The 19,269-nt window shown below is 42.4% G+C and overlaps 1 protein-coding gene across 1 annotated transcript; it reads right to left on the reverse strand.

Annotated features, from left to right (window-relative positions):
• Window positions 1-14,073: 14,073 nt before the first annotated feature.
• On the reverse strand, window positions 14,074-17,675 carry FGF6 (fibroblast growth factor 6). The gene is made up of 3 exons (XM_006261539.3): window positions 17,336-17,675; window positions 16,296-16,399; window positions 14,074-14,270 (listed from the first exon to the last, which is right to left on the reverse strand). The coding sequence occupies exons 1-3, from the start codon at window positions 17,673-17,675 to the stop codon at window positions 14,094-14,096; spliced, it is 621 nt and encodes a 206-aa protein (XP_006261601.1). The 3' UTR covers window positions 14,074-14,093.
• Between the last annotated feature and the right edge of the window lie 1,594 nt (window positions 17,676-19,269).

The following is a 19,269-nucleotide window of genomic DNA, read 5'->3' on the forward strand; positions in this document are numbered from 1 at the left end:
GAAACAGTTGTCTCCTCACCTGTGGAGCTCCTGAGGTAAGGCATCCTAGCAGTTAATGTGAAGTTTCATCACAGTTGTGCAAGTGAGAAATATATCCCTACTCTGCTTTTTTTTCTAAATGCACTTTTAAAAGAAATGAAGAGCTTTTAAACTCTGCAAAATGCCACACCACCCAACAACTGGAGCTGGGTAGAAAACATCCCACTCTGGAAAATACCATCTCTTTATCAAACACATAAAAAACCCCACATTTTCTTTTCAGTTTTCAGCAACTAAAAATCTTTCAGCCAAAAAGTGCCACAGCCTTAATAATTTGTAGGTGAAAACCATTGGAAACCAAAACATTTTCAGGTCCTGGCTTTCCAGGAATAACGAAAGAGGGAGAGGGAGGAGACGGAGAGGGAAGGAGAGGGAGAGAGAGAAAGAAATTTCAAGGAAAGAAAACACCTTTTATGAAAATTAATTTAAATAAAAATCCTGGTTTCCATGGGGAGAAAAATTCTGGAAAAATTTTGCCCAGCCCTAACTGTAGCTCCTATCCATGTAAGTTTTGTTGGCCTGTCTCATGTGTCTGTGCCCCATAACCACCCAGCAGATGGAATTAACATTCAATTATGCAAATTAATTTTTGTTGTAATACCTTCCTTTATCAGTTTTCACATGCTTATAGATTTTCATAATATTCATCTTTTGGACTGAAAATTTTTAAAAGGCTTGGTCTCTCATGGCAGCAATTTTGTTTAGTAAATCTGTGCAAAACCCTTTTGACTGTTTGAATGAGGTATCAAAGTGTATGGAACATCCATTTAGAAAAATTCTAACCATCATTACATTATAGCAACAGGAAAAATGTCTAAAATTTGAAAACTGAAGCATTGCTAGGAAAGTTGGGCTAGGTAAGTACTGGATTGTGAGTCTTCCAACATATATGTAAAATAGGGACTGTTGCTTATAATTTGGGTCCTTTTTCTGCAGTCCAATTCAGCACCTGTTTAATTTTAAGCAGTGTTTTTCTGAATCATGGTTTCACAAGGTGGCCCATTCTCCTCTGTCAGCCTGGACTGAATGCCCTATTCATTCTTGGGGCAGCAGCATAACAGCCAGGGTCTGCACCTTGGATGGCAGTGAAGGCAGTGCCCAGAATGGCTGCAGTGGCTGGGCACTGCCATTCAATGGCAGCTGCTGCCATTCTTGCATGCCTTTTGAGTAGGCGCCCAGGGCTGCTGCCCCAGTCATCCGTGGTTTGTTAGATGACTGGTTTGGAAGTCATTGTATTGAGGAAGATATGGTCCTCTGGAGGCAATAAAACTGGGAGCTATTAGCAACTGTTGTCTGCCAAGATCCTGCAATGTTTTTTTACTAAGAATATGATGATCAGTGTGGTAACTTGCTAAATTCCAAATGGAGCCTTTGCTTCCTGCCTGTTTTAAAAGTTCCCAGCTGCAAGTTCAGTTTGAAAGAGCTACTCTATACTCCCCTTCCTTACAGGGGTTTGGTGTTGCTGCATGGTGTTATATAGTTGCTGCATTTGATGCAGTTATTGGCACATTTCAGTGGTGGGCAAAGTGACCCTTCTTTACCGATCACATAACATTTTGAGGCAAGTTTTAATGCCCATGTGTAATTACATTGTCCTCAGGACTCCAGGTCAGTATTTGTGTTTGCAAAGTCCTTGGCAAACCCTTAGGATGGCAGGTGTTATATAAAAGTAGAGCTGTTTTCGTTATCAGAGTATCTCTAGTGTTCAACAAGGTGAGTTGTCACTGTGGGGTCTGAACGCCAAGTACTTTATCCTGTGGGTTCTTGATGAAATCTTCTCTCCCATGCAAATGCTCACAGATGCTAAAGCTTTTGATGGCTTTGTGTCAGATTCTGCATCTCAAGGCTAATTAGAAGTAATTCCCATGAAATCAATGGGGTTACGCTGGTGGGTAAGAGGGCAGTCATGCCCTTGTGGTAAACCAGAACCCTTATCTGCACGGGGCTTAAACTCTTTGTCATCTCCTCCACTCTGTCAACACCTCCCCTGACATCCTGCTCTTCCCAACACTTTCCAACAGCTTCCTTTCCAGGAATTCCAGATCAGGAATATTAAAGATATTCTTAACAAACTAGCCACTAGAGGGCAATAATAATAACAATAAACGGAGCACTTGGGGACTATTATTAGCTTCGAACACAGAGACTTTTGGCTATAATAATAACAACAATAATAAATATGTATGTGATAATAAATGCTTCTTGATGTTATTTAGTAAAAGTAGACCCTCTCAACCCCATATTTTACAATTGGAAGGCTGGGAAATGCATATTATTATAAATAATGCTGTGGTTTCTGTAATCAAAGTAAGTGTGCTTATCGTGCATTTTCATTTTCTTTTCCTATCTCTTTCTACATTTTTATTTGCCTAAATAGATGTAAGTCCCCTAACTGTATGGAATCCTTTTTTAAAAATCTTGGCCAATGCACCTGTCACACTAATGTGATATGTCCTGATTCTCTAAAACCTGGGAAAGCAGCTAGTCTTTTGAGACTGGCAGGCTGCTTTACCAGAGCTAGGTACAAGGCAGGCTGCCACTTCTGACCTGGTTGTTGCCACTGCTGCTTTTTCTACAACCCTTGCCACTGTGCCATTGCCACCAGTGCCACTTCCCCCTCCCTGCACACAGCTCTGTCCTGCCATTAAACTGCCACCAATATGCCAGCTTTGCAAACCAGATTCAGTCACTTGGAAGGCTGTAGGTTGCCAATTCCTGCTCTAAAAGATTTATGCACATGCTTATCTTTATGCCTGTGAGCCTCTTGTTGACTTCATTGGAGTTGCACGCAGGCATACAGCTAAGCACCGCTATTTTTTGCCAGAACAAAATCCTACTATCAATAGGTTTCTCTTGTGTTAGCACTTTATAGGACATAGCAAGTATAGGTAGTAATAGAGCAGCTACTGCTACTGTGTGCACCTGTTTCAAATTGCTGCTCTGTATATGACATGTTTTTGTGCCTTCTGGTTTGTTCTTGTAGGGTCCCAGGGTCAAACACATTGGTGTAGTAGAGCTACTCATGAGCTCCTGGGCTGTTCACACTTACTTCTTTTTTGAAAGAATGCACATTTCCCCCACAAGTCTGCCCCTACCCAAATGTGCTAAAACAATGCTTGGGGGTCTAATATTACCAAGGAATGTCCATGAGATGCATTACTAAGCTTCCCACAGTGTCAGGGGCCTTGGGCCCAATTCTGCAAACCTTACTTGCCGAAGACTTGCCTGAGACTCCTTGCATAGGCAAGAATTTACCCCAGGGAGGAAAAGTTGTAGGTTCAATTTCTGGCTCCATCTCAGAGAGGAAAGCACAGTGCAGCAAGGGATGAAAAATGTCCTCGTGTCAAGAGGTGATGAGAACCAGTGGTTCTCATTGCACAGTTTGGGAATTGCTGTTCAACACAGGTGTTATGAGCCTTATCACTATCAGCTTTGCGGAACTCAGAAGCGGGACATTTGATGGAGAATGAAAGGTAAAGGATGATGAGGGAGATAAGACAACCAAAGGGAAGAGCTCAATATTCATTTATTTCACCTTAAAAGCCCCCTAACTTCCACCCCGTCCCCCAAGGCATTTAGGACTTTGTACCTTTCCTCACTATTTGAGTCCCTTCAGCTCATATGAGAACCAGGGGCCAAGAGACCATGCTGCAGAACACACCAGGTACCTGAGGGGCTTGGAGAAGCCACTATGTACTGTTGTCACTAGAGGGATATTTCCCTCCTGCAGCACCAAGAGCTTTTTCCAGGCTTAATCCATTTAAAATTGTTGGGTGAGGGGCAGCTGGAGCTGGAACTCAAACACATTTCAGCTTGTCACCGACTCAGTTCTGTGGTTGGAGGCAAGTCACTTAAATATTTTCCTGTGGCTCAGTCTCCCCAGTTTGTAAAATGTGATTATACTTGGGGTTTTGTGATGCTTAAAGGATTAATGACTTGAAAAGTGTTTTCAGCACCTGGGTTGAAAGATTCTACACGTTTTAAGTGCAAAGTATTCCATTAAACACATCTCTATGCAGGTACAGTTAGAGCTCTGTGATCTGGCACCTAGAATGAACCATGAAGCCTATCAGACAGTGTGTCTTTTTAGTCCGAAGCTTTAGGGCCTTTCTAAAAGACAGCAAGGGATTTATCTTAAAGGAGTTAGATGTCTGCATCCATTTTCCTTTGACAGTTCTTAGACAACAGCAGTGTGTTCAGACAGGCATTATTTCCCTGATCTTTCTACAATAGACAGTAGGGGAAGACTTTTATGCCATTGCTGGCTTCCTTAATGGTCTCAAGAGTGCTGGATTTTACTCAAATTCCTATCGTAGTTGCAGAAGGAAATAAAGGAATAATAGGTCTGGGCTAGAGACTTGGAATAAAATTCTAGCACCCTTTGTGCACCTAAATAGCAGTTTTCCAGCTTCATAGGTGGTGTTTTGGGCACTTACACATAGGTTATGATTTGATTACCCCTGTAGTAGGAGCACATAAGCATGCACACCTAGAATGAGCATAAGCAATAGGCTATGTATTGACTGGGCCAGGTGCAGAGCTAGGGTATGCATGCCCATTCTAAACATGTACGAGCACATAAATCACAAAATCATAGCCAGGCAAAAACCCATGATTGATTTCTACACTGTCGTGTAGTGGTTAGAGCACTGGGCTGAGAAGTCAGAAGATGGAGGTTCAAATCTCTTCTGAGCAAGGCAGGGGGGAGGTCTTCTGGTTTCTAGCCAAGTGCCCTAACCAACCTGTTGGGACTAAAACAGCTGAGGCACACCCTCTAGATCTTTGCATTACAGATCAAGTGGAAGAAAATTTGGTTCAGTTCCTTAAACAAGGTGCTTGGCATAGATGAGATCCATCAGGAGGAGGGGTGGATGTCGTATACTTAGACTTCAAAAAGGCCTTCGATACGGTATCCCACCCCATACTGGTGAACAAGTTAAGAGGCTGTGACTTGGATGACTACACAGTCCGGTGGGTGGGCGAATTGGCTAGAGGGTCACACCCAGAGAGTCGTGGTGGATGGGTCGGTTTCGACCTGGAAGGGTGTGGGCAGTGGGGTCCCACGGGGCTCGGTCCTTGGACCGATACTCTTTAATGTCTTCATCAGTGACTTCGACGAGGGAGTGAAATGTACTCTGTCCAAGTTTGCAGATGACACAAAGCTATGGGGAGAAGTGGACACGCCGGAGGTCAGGGAACAGCTGCAAGCAGACCTGGACAGGTTAGACAAGTGGGCAGAAACCAACAGAATGCAGTTCAACAAGGAGAAATGCAAAGTGCTGCACCTAGGGAGGAAAAATGTCCGGCACACCTACAGCCTAGGGAATGACCTGCTGGGTGGCACAGAGGTGGAAAGGGATCTTGGAGTCCTAGTGGACTCTAAGATGAACATGAGTCGCCAGTGTGATGAAGCCATCAGAAAAGCCAATGGCACTTTATCGTGCATCAGCAGATGCATGACGAATAGGTCCAAGGAGGTGATACTTCCCCTCTATCGGGCGCTGGTCAGACCGCAGTTGGAGTACTGCGTGCAATTCTGGGCACTGCAATTCAAGAGGGATGCGGATAACCTGGAGAGGGTCCAGAGAAGGGCCACTCTGGACAACCTAAAACTTTCAAACTTCATCGTACCCCACCCACTCCCACTTCCCTGCCTATTGCACATGAAAGCAAACCCTCCAGCTCAACCAACCATGCTTTCCAACCCACATCCACAACAAGATACAGAAAACCTCTCCCCCTCACCTACCCACCTACAGGTTGGACATATGGGCGGAAAACAACAGAATGCAATTCAACAAGGAGAAATGCAAAGTGCTGCACCTAGGGAGGAAAAATGTCCAGCATACCTACTGCCTAGGAAATTACCTGCTTGGAGGCATGGAAGCAGAAAGGGATCTTGGAGTCCTAGTGGACTCCAAGATGAACATGAGTCGTCAGTGTGACGAAGTCATCAGAAAAGCTAATGGCACTTTATCGTACATCAGCAGATGCATGACGAACAGGTCCAAGGAGGTGATACTTCCCCTCTAACGGGCGCTGGTCAGACCGCAGTTGGAATACTGCATGGAATTTTGGGCACCGCACTTCAAGAGGGATGTGGATAACCTGGAGAGGGCCCAGAGAAGGGCCACTCGTATAGTTAAGGGCTTGCAGGCCAAGCCCTATGAGGAGAGACTAGGGCACCTGGACTTCTTCAGCCTCCGCAAGAGAAGGTTGAGAGGCGACCTTGTGGCTTCCTATAAGTTCATCATGGGGGCACAGAAGGGAATTGGTGAGGCTTTACTCACCAAGGCGCCCCTGGGGGTTACAAGAAATAATGGCCATAAGCTAGCAAAGAGCAGATTTAGACTGGACATTAGGAAGAACTTCTTCACAGTTCGAGTGGCCAAGGTCTGGAATGGGCTCCCAAGGGAGGTGGTGCTCTCCCCTACCCTGGGGGTCTTCAAGAGGAGGTTAGATAAGCATCTAGATGGGGTCATCTAGACCCAGCACTCTTTCCTGCATATGCAGGGGGTCGGACTCGATGATCTATTGAGGTCCCTTCCAACCCTAACATGTATGAATCTATGAATTTATGAATCTATGAATCAGCACAGTCATTAAGACAGAATTGTCAAACTCGTTTGACTCTGTGGGCCAGATGACATGTGAGCAGTGGTAACACTGTTAACTCCTGTGACTGCCAGAGCTGTTGGTTCAGCATGACTCCAGAACCTAGGGCGTTAACACCATTGCGGCTCAGTGGAAATTAAGGTGTGGGGGAAAGACATAAATGGCATTAGACCCATGGGTCTAGAGCCATACTGAAAGAGCAGCCCTATCAGCATGGGAATTAGCACGATTGCTGCAGGGGCTCTGGAATCTGAGGTGATGAGTCCCATGGAGATGGATGGCTCAACATGCAAGAAGCTTTGCAGGCCATATAATTCACCTGTTGGCCGGATCTGGCCCACAGGCCATACATTTGTCACCCCTGCTTTTAAGATGTTGGCACTGAGAAGCAAATCCTTACTTACAAGAAGGGCTGTAAGCATGAAGGTTTGTTGCATGGATCCATCCCAGTGTAAGAAACACAGAAGAGCATGTCATTGACTTAATGGACTTCATTCTGGTGGCTCTGATTAAATCCCAAGTGTGCTGATAAGCAATAGACTTCAGTTTGGTTCCCTGGCCGTGGAAACAAATTTGACTTTGTTCCCCGCACACAGACAAAGTGGTCTGTGCTGTACTAGTGTGACTCCCTCTAGCCAGACTGTTGAGTACCATATGTAGCTTCCATTCATCATGAAACGTCACCTTGGTGTGCGATGTAGAAAACAGGTCAGAAGGAAAGTTCTTTTAGATTCTGAAACAAGGTTCATGGCGAGTTGGTCTGCTGAGCCCATGGGCAAAGTGTACTGCTACTACTTGCTAACTCTCTGCCTTTGCACAGCTGCTTTAGCTGTAGTGCTTTCCACCTTTACCTGTGCTGCTAAGCCTATGGCTCTCCAAAGGCTCTGAGCTGGCCCATCTGTCAAGGACTGTTGACAACACAGGGTCAACCAACTAATGAGAACAGCACCTGCTGCTTCTTAATGATGGCGGGACATCAGAGAAGTCAGAGGTTGAGTAAACGGACAGATTATGGGTGTCTGCCAATGGACTCAGTCCAGGGGACACAGAGGGCAGCATGACTTGGATTTGGGGGAGGGGAAGGGAAGAAAGACTTACCCAAGATACAGCGCTGGGTACAGGGAGGGGAAGTTTATTATTATTATTCTGAGAGGACTTATTTATTCTTTCAATGAAAAAGAATGGAAACTAAAGATGGTAGAGAGAGGGAGAAAAATAGTGAAGGAAAGGAGGCAAAGAGCAGCTTTTAGGCTGTTAGAATTTTTTTAAAGAAATTAATTTCTATTTGCCACTTTTGCAATGCCTGTGACAGTCTCCCTCTCCTGGGAAAGCACCCCACAGCTTCACAGGGCCGGGAAAGGACCCCAGGGGGGTGAGCTGGGGGAGTGTTGCTGAGTCAGTGACTTGAGTCAGATTTCTGAGATGGCTAGTAGGAAACGTGTAGGGTTACCTGGGTGCAGGTACTTGTAGAAACTTGCACTGTCCTTTTGTTTTGAAGAGCTATTTGGAGAAGGGCAAGGACACTAAGTTGGAGCAGATGCAAAGTTCAATTAAGATTTTTCCTCCTATTAATAATGAAGTGTGCTTATTTTGCACCTTTTGTCCCCCAAGGATCCATCTGAGCTAGGAGGGCATCTGTAGTATCTCAGCAGGATGAAATCCTGGCTATGTTCCCAACTTGCAGATGTAGGGTAGCACTGTAGGAAGCATTCGCTACACACATCTTTTCCAAGGATGCCTCCAGGATGGTTGCTAAGTACACTTTTTCCAGAAGCCTGCTCCTAGCCAGACCAAATCCTCTCCTGGGATAAATTGTAACTTCATGGACTTCACTTTATCTATATCAGTTCATGCCAGGAGAAGATCTGCTGCTGTTTCCTCTGAGCAGGGCTGCACACCACTTCCCTTTCTCCTTTTGCACAGCCTAACAGGCTCTTGGAATCATAGATAGGTCCAAAGCAGTATACAGGGGAGTCACTTAATCTGCAAGCAAAATCCAGGCTTCTCTGAGGAACACAGCCTCTAGACAGTAGTGTAACAATGGGTGGGTGAGCAGGACATAAACCCCAGGAGCTAGTTAAGGGTGAGGCATTGGTGAGGCAGCAGACCTCCAGCCCCTGATCCTGCACAGTGCACTGCCCCCACTCAGGATGCAGAACTGCCTCTAGGTGCAGCAGCAGTGCAGGGTAGAAGGAGGCTAGAAGTGAAGAATACGCAGTGAGAACTTCAAGGGGGAACATAGGTAGGATGGACATAATTGCAAAGATTGACATTTGGTCATAGTACTGGGATTAACACCCCTGATCTTTAAAAGGTGCCCTGGGATCTTAAATAACTGCAAGCAATTCCAGTCTTGGAGTTATGACTACTCTGAAATACCAGGCAGGCCATTGATTCATTTCACCATACTTTTATTTTATTTTTTTTCTTTTTCAGTGGATATTTTGCTTTTGTCCCCAGTTGGCAGGGGTTTGATACTAAAGGTATGTCTTGCCCACCTAATTTATGGGCTGGTCAAGTACTCTGAAAGAAAAGTCAGTGCTTACCAAATTATTGAGTTGGGGTGGAGTTATCACAGATGCACATTAGGTAGGGATCCAACCTCCCAAATGTCCCCTTCCCCTCATATCACTGACTAGCACCCAGGATTTTCCTGAGCAGTCTCCTCTATAAATACTCACCTGGTATAACGCTGCTTACTCTGTAAGAACTGACAAGATCCCATCTTGAGGAGACTAAGACTATATACATGACTTAAGTCTTCTGGTGAAAAAATCTTCCAAAATGGCCTCTTTAAAGTCATTCCAAACAAAAAGAAATGACCCTACAAAGCAACAACAATAACAACAAAAAAGACCTTCCCAATGTCATTTTTTATTACATAGTTCTGGGAATTTAGCATTTCCATTAAGAAATATGCTGCTGTGCTTATGAAATGCTCTTGAAACAACATTAATGACAGGACAGGAGAGAGTAATATCATATTAGAGTTTCCTTGGGTGAAAAGTACTTAACCCAAATTTTTCAGTGAATCTGTCAATGGGACCATGATAGATCTGACAATATTGCATCCTGGGGTTTTCCATAGCTCATTCTCCTTTACTGCAAAGCTCTCTTGGCTCCCCAGGGAGGAAGCCTGCACCCTATAAAAACCCACAGCCCTTTTTTAACTCTGCCATTGTAACATTGTAACATTTTTTAACTCTGATTGTAACAGTAAATAAAAACCAGGAAGAGACTTCCAGTTTTTTCAGAGTCCAGCAGCTCTACATCCAGGCAAAAAATAGACTTTATAGGTAGCTGCAGTCAAAACACTACAAGAAGTGTATAAAAAGAATTAATTTTATTAATACATTAAACTTGTGCACAGCACATACATATAAAATAGAAGCAGTTACATTTTACAAACACTTGATTAGACAGGTTTTTTTGTTTTCCTACAGATTTACAGTCTCAATTGTCAAGTCCATACTGAGTCAGAACATGAGGTATATTTTGGTGGCAAGAAAATAACACTAGCACTTTGGCACCATTTTATTGTGCAAAATAAAATATTGGAATTGGCATAGTTAATGAGGTATACAAAGGTTACTCTGCTGTACCAGTTTGTGTGGGGAGGGGGCAGCTTGTCTAAGGTTTTGATCCAGGTCCAATAGAAAGATTGATTTTATAGTGAGTTGGATTAGCTTTTCAATATATTATGGGGTTTGCCTATTTGGAAAAAGAATCCTTCCACTATATTCACCTGTGCATTTGTGACCTATGCGTAGACAGAGCGCTACGCAGGCAGACATTTGGGATCCATGGGGCATGTACTGTGTTGAAGTTCAGAGCAATGTGCCACTGAATGTTGATGTTTGACTGTGATATCAAAATAATTATTAAGATGACAATAAGGGGTTCTGTAGGTTGCCCATTCTGCCTCAACCCTCACTCCCATGGGAAGGTCTTTATTCAGATTACGGGTAGCCCACAGGAGAGTTGCTCTCCTGACTAAAGACTTTCTTAAGTAGATAGTTTGCCAGGCTGTGCCCATATTTTCTCCCAGTAACTTTCAGGTAAAATGCATTTAGTTTATAAAGTGAACAATGCAAGCTCAACAAACTCTCCCTGAGAACTGCAAAGCAAGCAGTGTTCTCCCTGACTCCTACTTCTTCACCAGAACTGATTAGGAGCCTGATATCAGAATTTAGCTGACAATTTTTAAAAGTGATGCATGAGGAAGAACATGGGCAGGTCTGCTCCCCTTCAGCCGGATCAGCTCTGCAGGGCCAGCAAGAGCAAACCCTGACTGTGTCAGTAATAGAATCATAGAATCATAGAAAAAGAGGGTTGGAAGGGCCTCAGGAGGTCATCTAGTCCAACCCCTGCTCAAAGAAGGACCATCCCCAACTAGATCACCCCAGCCAAACTAAGACCATCCCAGCCAAAAAATAAACTGTCATGAGTTGAAGACATGCAGTGAAGCAGTTCTGATAAGTAAGCATGTGCCATTTTTACGAAGTCCCTCTTATGAACATAACCACATATTTGAGAAAGGCATGTCTCCAGGTATTTCTCCAAGCACCTGCTAGCCAAACCAGCACCAAACCCACAGCTTTGTGGCATGTTGACATCTATCCTGGAGGCATCATCTGCAGGAGTTTGCACTTCTGACACAGATGTCATCTAACCCCCACACTAATTGCAAATTGCAATGCTACACTAGTTTGCTACACAAGTCTACTTTCACTGGCCCTTAATCTACAAACATTATGGAAAAAAATATGATGGTGTTGAGAGTAACTCAGTAGAGTTAATTGTGTGGATAGCTAAATACCCACCAACGTTTTTACAGACCAGCTCTGACAATCACTGATGTTCAGGTGTTGCAGTAAAAGATTCAGTGACCCAGTGTGGAGTATAATGGCCCTGATGACATATCCCTACATCTTTATGTGCCAGTTTTCCAATTTTATTAATGACACTGATGTCAGTGGTATTACTGCTGATTTCCCCGGTGTCACTGAGAACAAAATATGTCCCAAAATAGCAACACTGAACTGAAGCATACTCCAAAAGCATCTGTGTATCAGCATTCAAAACATCATTTCTTTTCTCACTGACTCCTCCATCCCTCTGTAAATATCCTTTCAAAGACAAAAACAACTAGGAATTAAATAAGAGGCCAGATCTGCAGGTGGCATGTATGACCCTACATGCCAGCAGCTGACAATCTGGCCTGCTCTAACTGTAATCTCTAGGCATTGCTCTAAGCCTCTTTTCTTCCCTCTTAGCCTCCTGTTTTCCCCCTTGAAAATGCAAACCCTTCCAAACCAAACAACTCTATGCATGGCAGACACATACAGTTTGCCAATTTGGCTTTCCTTTACACACACACTACAGTACTAAAAAATGAAGAATTGTTCTTTTCCTTTGCTTTATCAGAAAAAAATCCACCTGACATACCGTATAGGCTGTAGTCCATCTTTTTTTTGTCTCTTCCTTTGTTTATGCTCCATTCCACTGGAGCCACTGAGAAATTCTACTTTTTGTCCAAAATAAATTCAAGTATAAATCAAACAAAAGGAGCTGTAAAACGGCTTTTCATTTATAAAATCGCTGCTCTCACAATAATTCAGAGTGTGTTTGTGTATATGTGTGTGTGTGTGTGCATGTGTTTGCACGTGTGTGTACTGTGTACATGCACAGACACTCTTTGGGGGCTAAATCCCCAGCTGATGTAGATTGGTGTAGTTCAGCTAATGTCACAGGAGCTACTCTGGTTTATATTCACTGGAGATCTGGCCCTTGTGTTGTGTTCCATCTATGTCAAAAGGCCCAAGTTCATTACAAATATACTACCCCTGCAAATAGAATGGCATGTCAAGGCTGATGGTATTCAGCATTTTGGTTGCACATGGAAAATTATACTTGCGCTCAGACATACACTTCTGCAGCTACATGGTTTCTCTGTGCTGAAAATGCTTGTGCTCTGACACTGCTTTGAATCTAGTTTCAAATTTAGGAGTGCCCCATCAATGCAGGAATCTCAAGGCTTCTGGTCACTGACATTTATAGAGACTATTGACTTAGGGTCTCTTAAAATATTCTGTAAAGGCATAGGGAATGTGGCATGACTGGTATTCTGGAAAAGGGTTATCTAAACAGTTGGGCAAGGTTTTATGTCCTTTATAGATATTTTAGAAGAAGTTTGGGGGACGTTTAATGGAATTTGCAGGATAGTCTTTTTAAGTAACGCTGTCTTGATGAACCGGAATTAAGACACCCGCTCCTCTACAGTAACTCACAAAAAATGTTGTTTAGACAAGTTACATGCTGCTGCATTTCAGATATGTTAAGGAAAAATAGGGTATGTCCAAACAGTAGACCCAAACAGCATGCAACTGGGACTAAAGAAGGGCTCTCCAGCATATCATGCACTTAGTGTTTGAAACAGAGAAGTTCTCTAATATATTCCTGTGTTGGAAGCTTATATGAATTCCTTACATTTTACAAGTTACATGCCACAGACTAATTCCAGTACATGGTTGTTAATGGTATAGAAAATGAAATAAAATATTTTGCCTTTAAATATTTCTTTCCCTGTGTTTTCTATATATATTATACATTGAAGGCACCTAATTACTATGGTGACTAGTATATTAATAATACCTAGTTAGATAAATACACAGTGGCTGTGTATCTATCATACACTGTGTGTGTGTAACTTAGATATGCAAATACATGTATATTTTAGATGGGCCTAGACCACATGCTAGATGGAAGCAGCTCCAAATGTTGAGCTGTTCAGTATCTTGATTTCAAGACTAATTGTGCCTCTAGGACTCATCTCTGATGTAAAGGGGCCAAATCCTGAGGTCCAGAAAACCAACATAGGTTCCCATCCTTCAAAGAAATCCATGTGGACAGGCTCAACAGCCTTTATGAAGATCCCCCACTGCATGGGGTGCTGCGGCCATAAAAGTTTGTTCACACAGAACCTTTGCTTGAATGGACACCTTAGTGAGCAAAATGTTAGGACCGTATGCTCAGGTGGTGTAAATTAGTATAGCACCATTAATGTCAATGCACCTAAGGGCGTTTCCCATTTATTTGTATGAATAGAAATTGTCAAGCAATTTGTCAAGTTTTTGAGTTAATTAGGAATTGTCTACAGAAATTCTGCAACTTGCAAATATTTGCCATTCAGCCAGGATGGCATTTTGTTTTCTATCCAGCACCATTGAAGCCCATGTAAAATTAATTTGTACTGAGTACAAGAGAAGCAGCATAGTGTTGCATACATTGTGTAATGTATCTAGTACAAATATTTCTATCCAAATATACATATATCTATGAATGTTATAAATACTTTACCTGGGAGCTTATTCACATGTGCAAAATGAGAGTTTGTTTGTTTTGTTTTCCCCCCTTAATTAAATATGCGTGCCTCAGTTTCATATTCTGGGCAGAAAGTGTGTGACTTTCATCGCAGGAGAGACTTTACTTCCCTTTTTCACTCTCCCATGTTTGCTGAGTGCTATGTAAGCACCTTGGTACGCACTGGATTCATAGGCATTGTAGTTATTGGGCAGCAAGGTTTCTTTGAATTTGCATTCATTTTGAAAAATTGCCTAGGGAATAGAGAAAGGAAAAAAAAAGAAACAAAACAGTTACCATAAATACCATGGGAAGACCTGAGTGATTCCTTCTCCTATCCTCCTTTTTTACAGAAGAACCTGTCATGGTGTGTAACAGGTGGTGGTGTAAGGTTTGTGTCCAATGATAAATCTCCTTTGGCACTAATTCGGTGTCAGATATACACAGATGCCACCTGTTCAGATAATGGACTGTGCACTTCCTGTACACATCAAGTTAATTCATAATAAAGCAGGGATTTTTTTCCTTTTTCTCCAGGAGGAGCCATTTATGTCATCATGACGCCCAGTTGTCCGCATGACATGGAGTTATTTCATGCCCCCAAGTTCCCAGATTATTTGCCATGCAGAACAGAATAGTCTAGCAAGCATCAAAAATCCTGCAGCCCTCACATAAGCAGTCCCACTAACTGAGAAGTCCTTGCTTGGAGTTCTCTGCCTGACTGGTGATCCATTCCAACTCTTTTAAAATCCGATTAATAGGCATAGAGTCACCAAAATTAAATATGCTATCAAAATGTTTTCTGCCAAGAGATTGGATATAGTTTTTTCATGTGCTCTCATTGAAATCTGAGGAACTGACTCCTGAAATTTTTGTGAGGAAGGGAACTTTGGCAACTTTGCAGACTTTGCAAATATGCCTGCAGACAAGGATAGAAGTGCACAGAGTTGGCAAAAGGGGATGCATTTGTGTGAAAGGAGACATGGAAATAATTCTCTGAGATCAGATGTCCTACATACAGAATACCATTGTAACACTGATGCTGTCATATAGACATTTCCATGCTTTTCTAACTAGATACCTCTGTGACAAATCCAGCCAAGGCCCCACAGGATTTAGGTTCTTAGCAATGGAAAATATACAACCGTTCTTATTTTCTCAGATGTCTCTTAAAATTTAGCAGGACCGAATTGGAACTGTAAAAAAGGGAACTCTGAGGCAGAGTCTAGTCATTCAGCAGAGCCCAGTCTAGTAAACTCTCTGGTACATGATAACATTCCTGTTCCTAAAGCTAGACATAGCTGGGTTAAATGCCCTATGTATTATTTATTGCTGGGTTCGATGCTCCACTGGAACTATTTGAATGAAGAAGTGACTAAAGGTGGCAGTATCTGGCCACTATTTTGGTATTTTATTAAAGAACTGAACCATTTTCTTGAAGTTACGAATACTTCAATGGAAATGACTTTGTAGTTTTTGAGAAAAAAAGGAAACAGCAGCAAACTCCAGACATTATGTGAGGTAGACTTCTTGCTTCTTGCAGGGCTGATCCCTTTCAACTGGAATATTCTGCAGGTGCTGCTTCTGCTGGTTGTTGAAATTATGGAAGCATTGCTAGGGATTTTAAAGTTGAATTTGCATTTGGTGATTACTGGCAAATACCTTTTGTCCAATGATGATGGTGTTTGTGGTTACTAGGATAATTTTATTAGTGATGAGATTTTTTTTCCCTCTACATTTTATCCTACCAAACTAGCCTCTGGAAGATCTCCCACATGCATATGGCTCTCAGGCCATTTCAAGGGGACAAATTAATTTGTTGGGGCATACACATTTTCCCTAAGTGGATGAATTTAGAGGTGACTTCCCTAGAAGAATTTCATGGAGTGTTTTTATTACTGACCAGACCTCCTGGCTCCGATGTTTATTTCCATATAGACAGTGTGTCCCCTCTTTCCATTCAGAGTGGAAAAAAACTCAGAAGATTTGGCAGGACCAAGCCTACATGCAGACAGCCATTCAAAGGTGATCAATGCCACCTTTTAACCAGTTCATGTTTCTTAAGTGCTCCTTAGAATGCCTTATGATAACAGCACACTGACAGCAATGCCAATTACCACAATGAACATTGTTGATGATGGTAAGTTAGGCTTGCTATAGTTGCACTGCCAGGGGATTTTTTGTGATGGAAAATAAAATTCCCAAGTTTTCTTAGTAACCATATTCTGGTCAATTATTAAGCGTCAAAAAAAGAAAAAGAAATTTGAACTTGTACTCACCGTTCCATATAACCTCCCTTTGTTGTTCATTGCAATGAAGAGGGCACTTTTCACACCAAACAGGCTAACAACACCTCTCTCTACGGTTGATATTTCTAAAAGACCTGAACAGACAGATAAAAGTTTAATTGTATGTATTTTACAGATAGCCAAAAGAAATTAACCAGAGATGCGCTATTAAGTTATAACTATTAACATCCATATGAGAATGTCGTGTAGGATTTAATTGAAAATTATATCCATAATAAGTATATGCATATATATATAGATATATATATATGGAGAGAGAGAGAGAAAGAGAGTTATATCTATATATACGCATACACATACATGCACACACACACACAAACAGACTCTCAGTCCATCTTACATTCTATAGGGTTTTATAATAATGTCTTTGGACCCTTATTCATTTTCTGTAGAATTTCACCGGTTTCATTCTTGCTAAATTTTCCAAGACTTTCTTATATAAGAATAATCCCTATTTAAAATGCCATAACCAAGAGTGACATCCTTGCCAAAAGAAATGTGGTTTATATAATGAAATTCACCTTAATCAGCTACTTGTAAATGGCACTTTTCAACAAATCCAAATGAACAGTAAAAATTATTTATTTGATAGTAACAGCTGTGCACTTTCAATTCCTTAGCACCTCCAATGTGCAAGAAAATCACCAGGCAAAAATCAAGGTAATATCTGTGAGTGCATGAAAGCCTCCAGGTTCAAATGTCAGGGGAAAATGCACAAGAGTAGGGAAAAATGCATCAGAAATAAAGTTTGCAAATGGATTTAACTTTTCTAGTCTGGGAAGGAAAGCAGAGTAAAAATAAATTGGTATCTAATTTTGTCCATGCATTCATTACATGTTTTAGCCTGGAGGTTTCTAGTGCTGATTTATCCTAAAGACTTTTAAAAGGCAACAGATGTAGCTTAGATTGAGAATATCAAGCAATAACATTTGCATTCTGCAAAGGGTAATTACTCGAGTTCACTGCAATTAAGTGACATCTATGCTATTTCATTTTTGGATGCAACTCACTGTATTGGCTTTCATCATGAACTCCGCTTATCCTTCCGTCAGGAAGGATTTGAAGGTGAAACCCGATGCCCACGTTGCAGTAAAGCCTCCGCTGCCTCTTGATTCCTAGCAAATAGTCACTCTCCCAGTTCACCTCGGATCTCTCCCCTGACATCCCAGCAATGGACCTGGACAACAGAGACTCCCATCCTCTCTCCAGCAAGGTGCCGTTAGTTCTGCTGACAACTGGATATGATGAAACAATCCCAGAGAGAAAACCCAGAAGAACAAAAGCAGGCAACGTCCAGTGAACGCTGGCTTCGCAGGACATAGTGATGAGGAGTCTTTGTGCTATGGCCATCCGGTTCACCTCCTGGGCACGTGGTCAGAATTAATGGCCCTAAAAATACCTCCCTTCTTGTTTTTCTCCCTTCAGCATGGTGGCAGATGCTTATTTTTGGAAGGCAGATAGGGATTGCTGACATGAAATGAAAGCCTGGGAGCAGTTGGGTTGGAAGCAGAGACAGGCCAGCAGAGCCCAAACTGGTGGAGACCATGTTTTGTAGCTCCTGCTCTCCAGTGGGGCAGCCTGGATATATTTGATTGACCTATCTTTATAGTTCAGGGTCTGTCCCACCCTACGGCATCACTCTGACATCAACAGCTTGCCAAAGGTACACTTGCCGCAGCTGTAACACTAACCTGCTCGCTACTGTCATCCAAGACAGGAGGCCGGAATGAGGTTTCATTGGGCAGTCAGTAGGCCGTATTGAATGCTAAAGGGACAGATCAGTTGGATGGTCAGATATCTCACAGATGGCTTCCTTATTTAGAGAAGAAGGTGTAAAAACAGTCATGGACCTCACCAGAGAGTAATGAAAACTTTGCCAGCCGCTTCCTCGGCAGTGTGTTCACTGAGTTTACATTAGGATCACTTGCACAGAGCAAGGCAGCGTTAGGGGAGAATGAATCTTTACACAGCAGGGTTTGTACTTCTTTTCTTCAAGTAGCTAACAAATCCACGGCACCTCTTACTGAGGTAACTAAGTGCAAATAGCAGGCCTGCACCTTCAGGAAGACAGTTTTCATTTTGGCGGCGGTGTTCTTGGCTAGCCTCAAGATTGCTGAGCCATGGCCTATAGCAATAAATGCTGTAGATAGAGAGTTGATGGAAGGTCTCATCCTACAGTTTTTGCTCAGGCAACAATCTCACTAGCTACACGGGGAGTTTTTACTGAGTCAGGAGTGTAGAAGTGGGAATCTGACTTTGCAGCTGACCACTCACTGCACTAATCCATACACATGTCAGTAGCCATGTTGTCCCCTTTGGGACTGCTTGGACAAATAAGGTCTACTCAGAAAAACAAGGATTACTGAAGCAAGTGAAGATCAGAGTATGGGACCTTGGGTCTTTAGGGCTTTGATGCTTCAAATGCTTAAGCAGGTGCCTAGGTTTTATTCATGTGCATACTCAAATATCTGCTAGATTGGACATTTGGTAGCATATTGAAGAGAGAGAAGAAAAAAGACAGCCACTTCCCCTCCTTTTGTACCAGTGTCAGTTTTCAAAAAATTGATTTAAAACCCAGGCATAGCCTTCCTGTAGCCAATTGTGATAATCTCTCTCTCTCTGTTTTCCTTTAGTGATAGCCAATTTTCGAGAGTATCTCACTTCCTCAGGAGGTTTTGCTTTCATTTTTACCCATTATCCTTTGCTGTTGTTTTAGGTTCTCCTTGACTTGAGAGGTGAGACTACTGTCTTCTTTTGTTTAAATGGCTAATTAGGAGGTCTGATCAAAATCAACCGGGAGGCAGGAGGAAATCAAATTGTGCAAGACTTTTCACAACCCTTAAATTTGCATTTCCCATGTATTTTTCCTCGTGGCTGAAATATATTCTCAGTACTGCACCTGGAAACTTAAAACAATCCCCAACATTTTGGCATGAGACAGCGA

This window comes from Alligator mississippiensis, chromosome 4 (genome assembly GCF_030867095.1).
Source record: "Alligator mississippiensis isolate rAllMis1 chromosome 4, rAllMis1, whole genome shotgun sequence".
Taxonomy (NCBI): Eukaryota; Metazoa; Chordata; order Crocodylia; family Alligatoridae; genus Alligator; species Alligator mississippiensis.

What these genes read in the sequence shown, in the direction of transcription:
- FGF6 (XM_006261539.3), bottom strand. Translation starts at nt 17,675, where the DNA reads ATGGCCATAGCACAAAGACTCCTCATCACTATGTCCTGCGAAGCCAGC. An exon ending in TCATGATGAAAGCCAATACA is followed by an intron (nt 16,400 to 17,335) that starts GTGAGTTGCATC and finishes CTGTCTGTTCAG; the next exon opens with GTCTTTTAGAAATATCAACC. An exon ending in AAGGGAGGTTATATGGAACG is followed by an intron (nt 14,271 to 16,295) that starts GTGAGTACAAGT and finishes TCTATTCCCTAG; the next exon opens with GCAATTTTTCAAAATGAATG.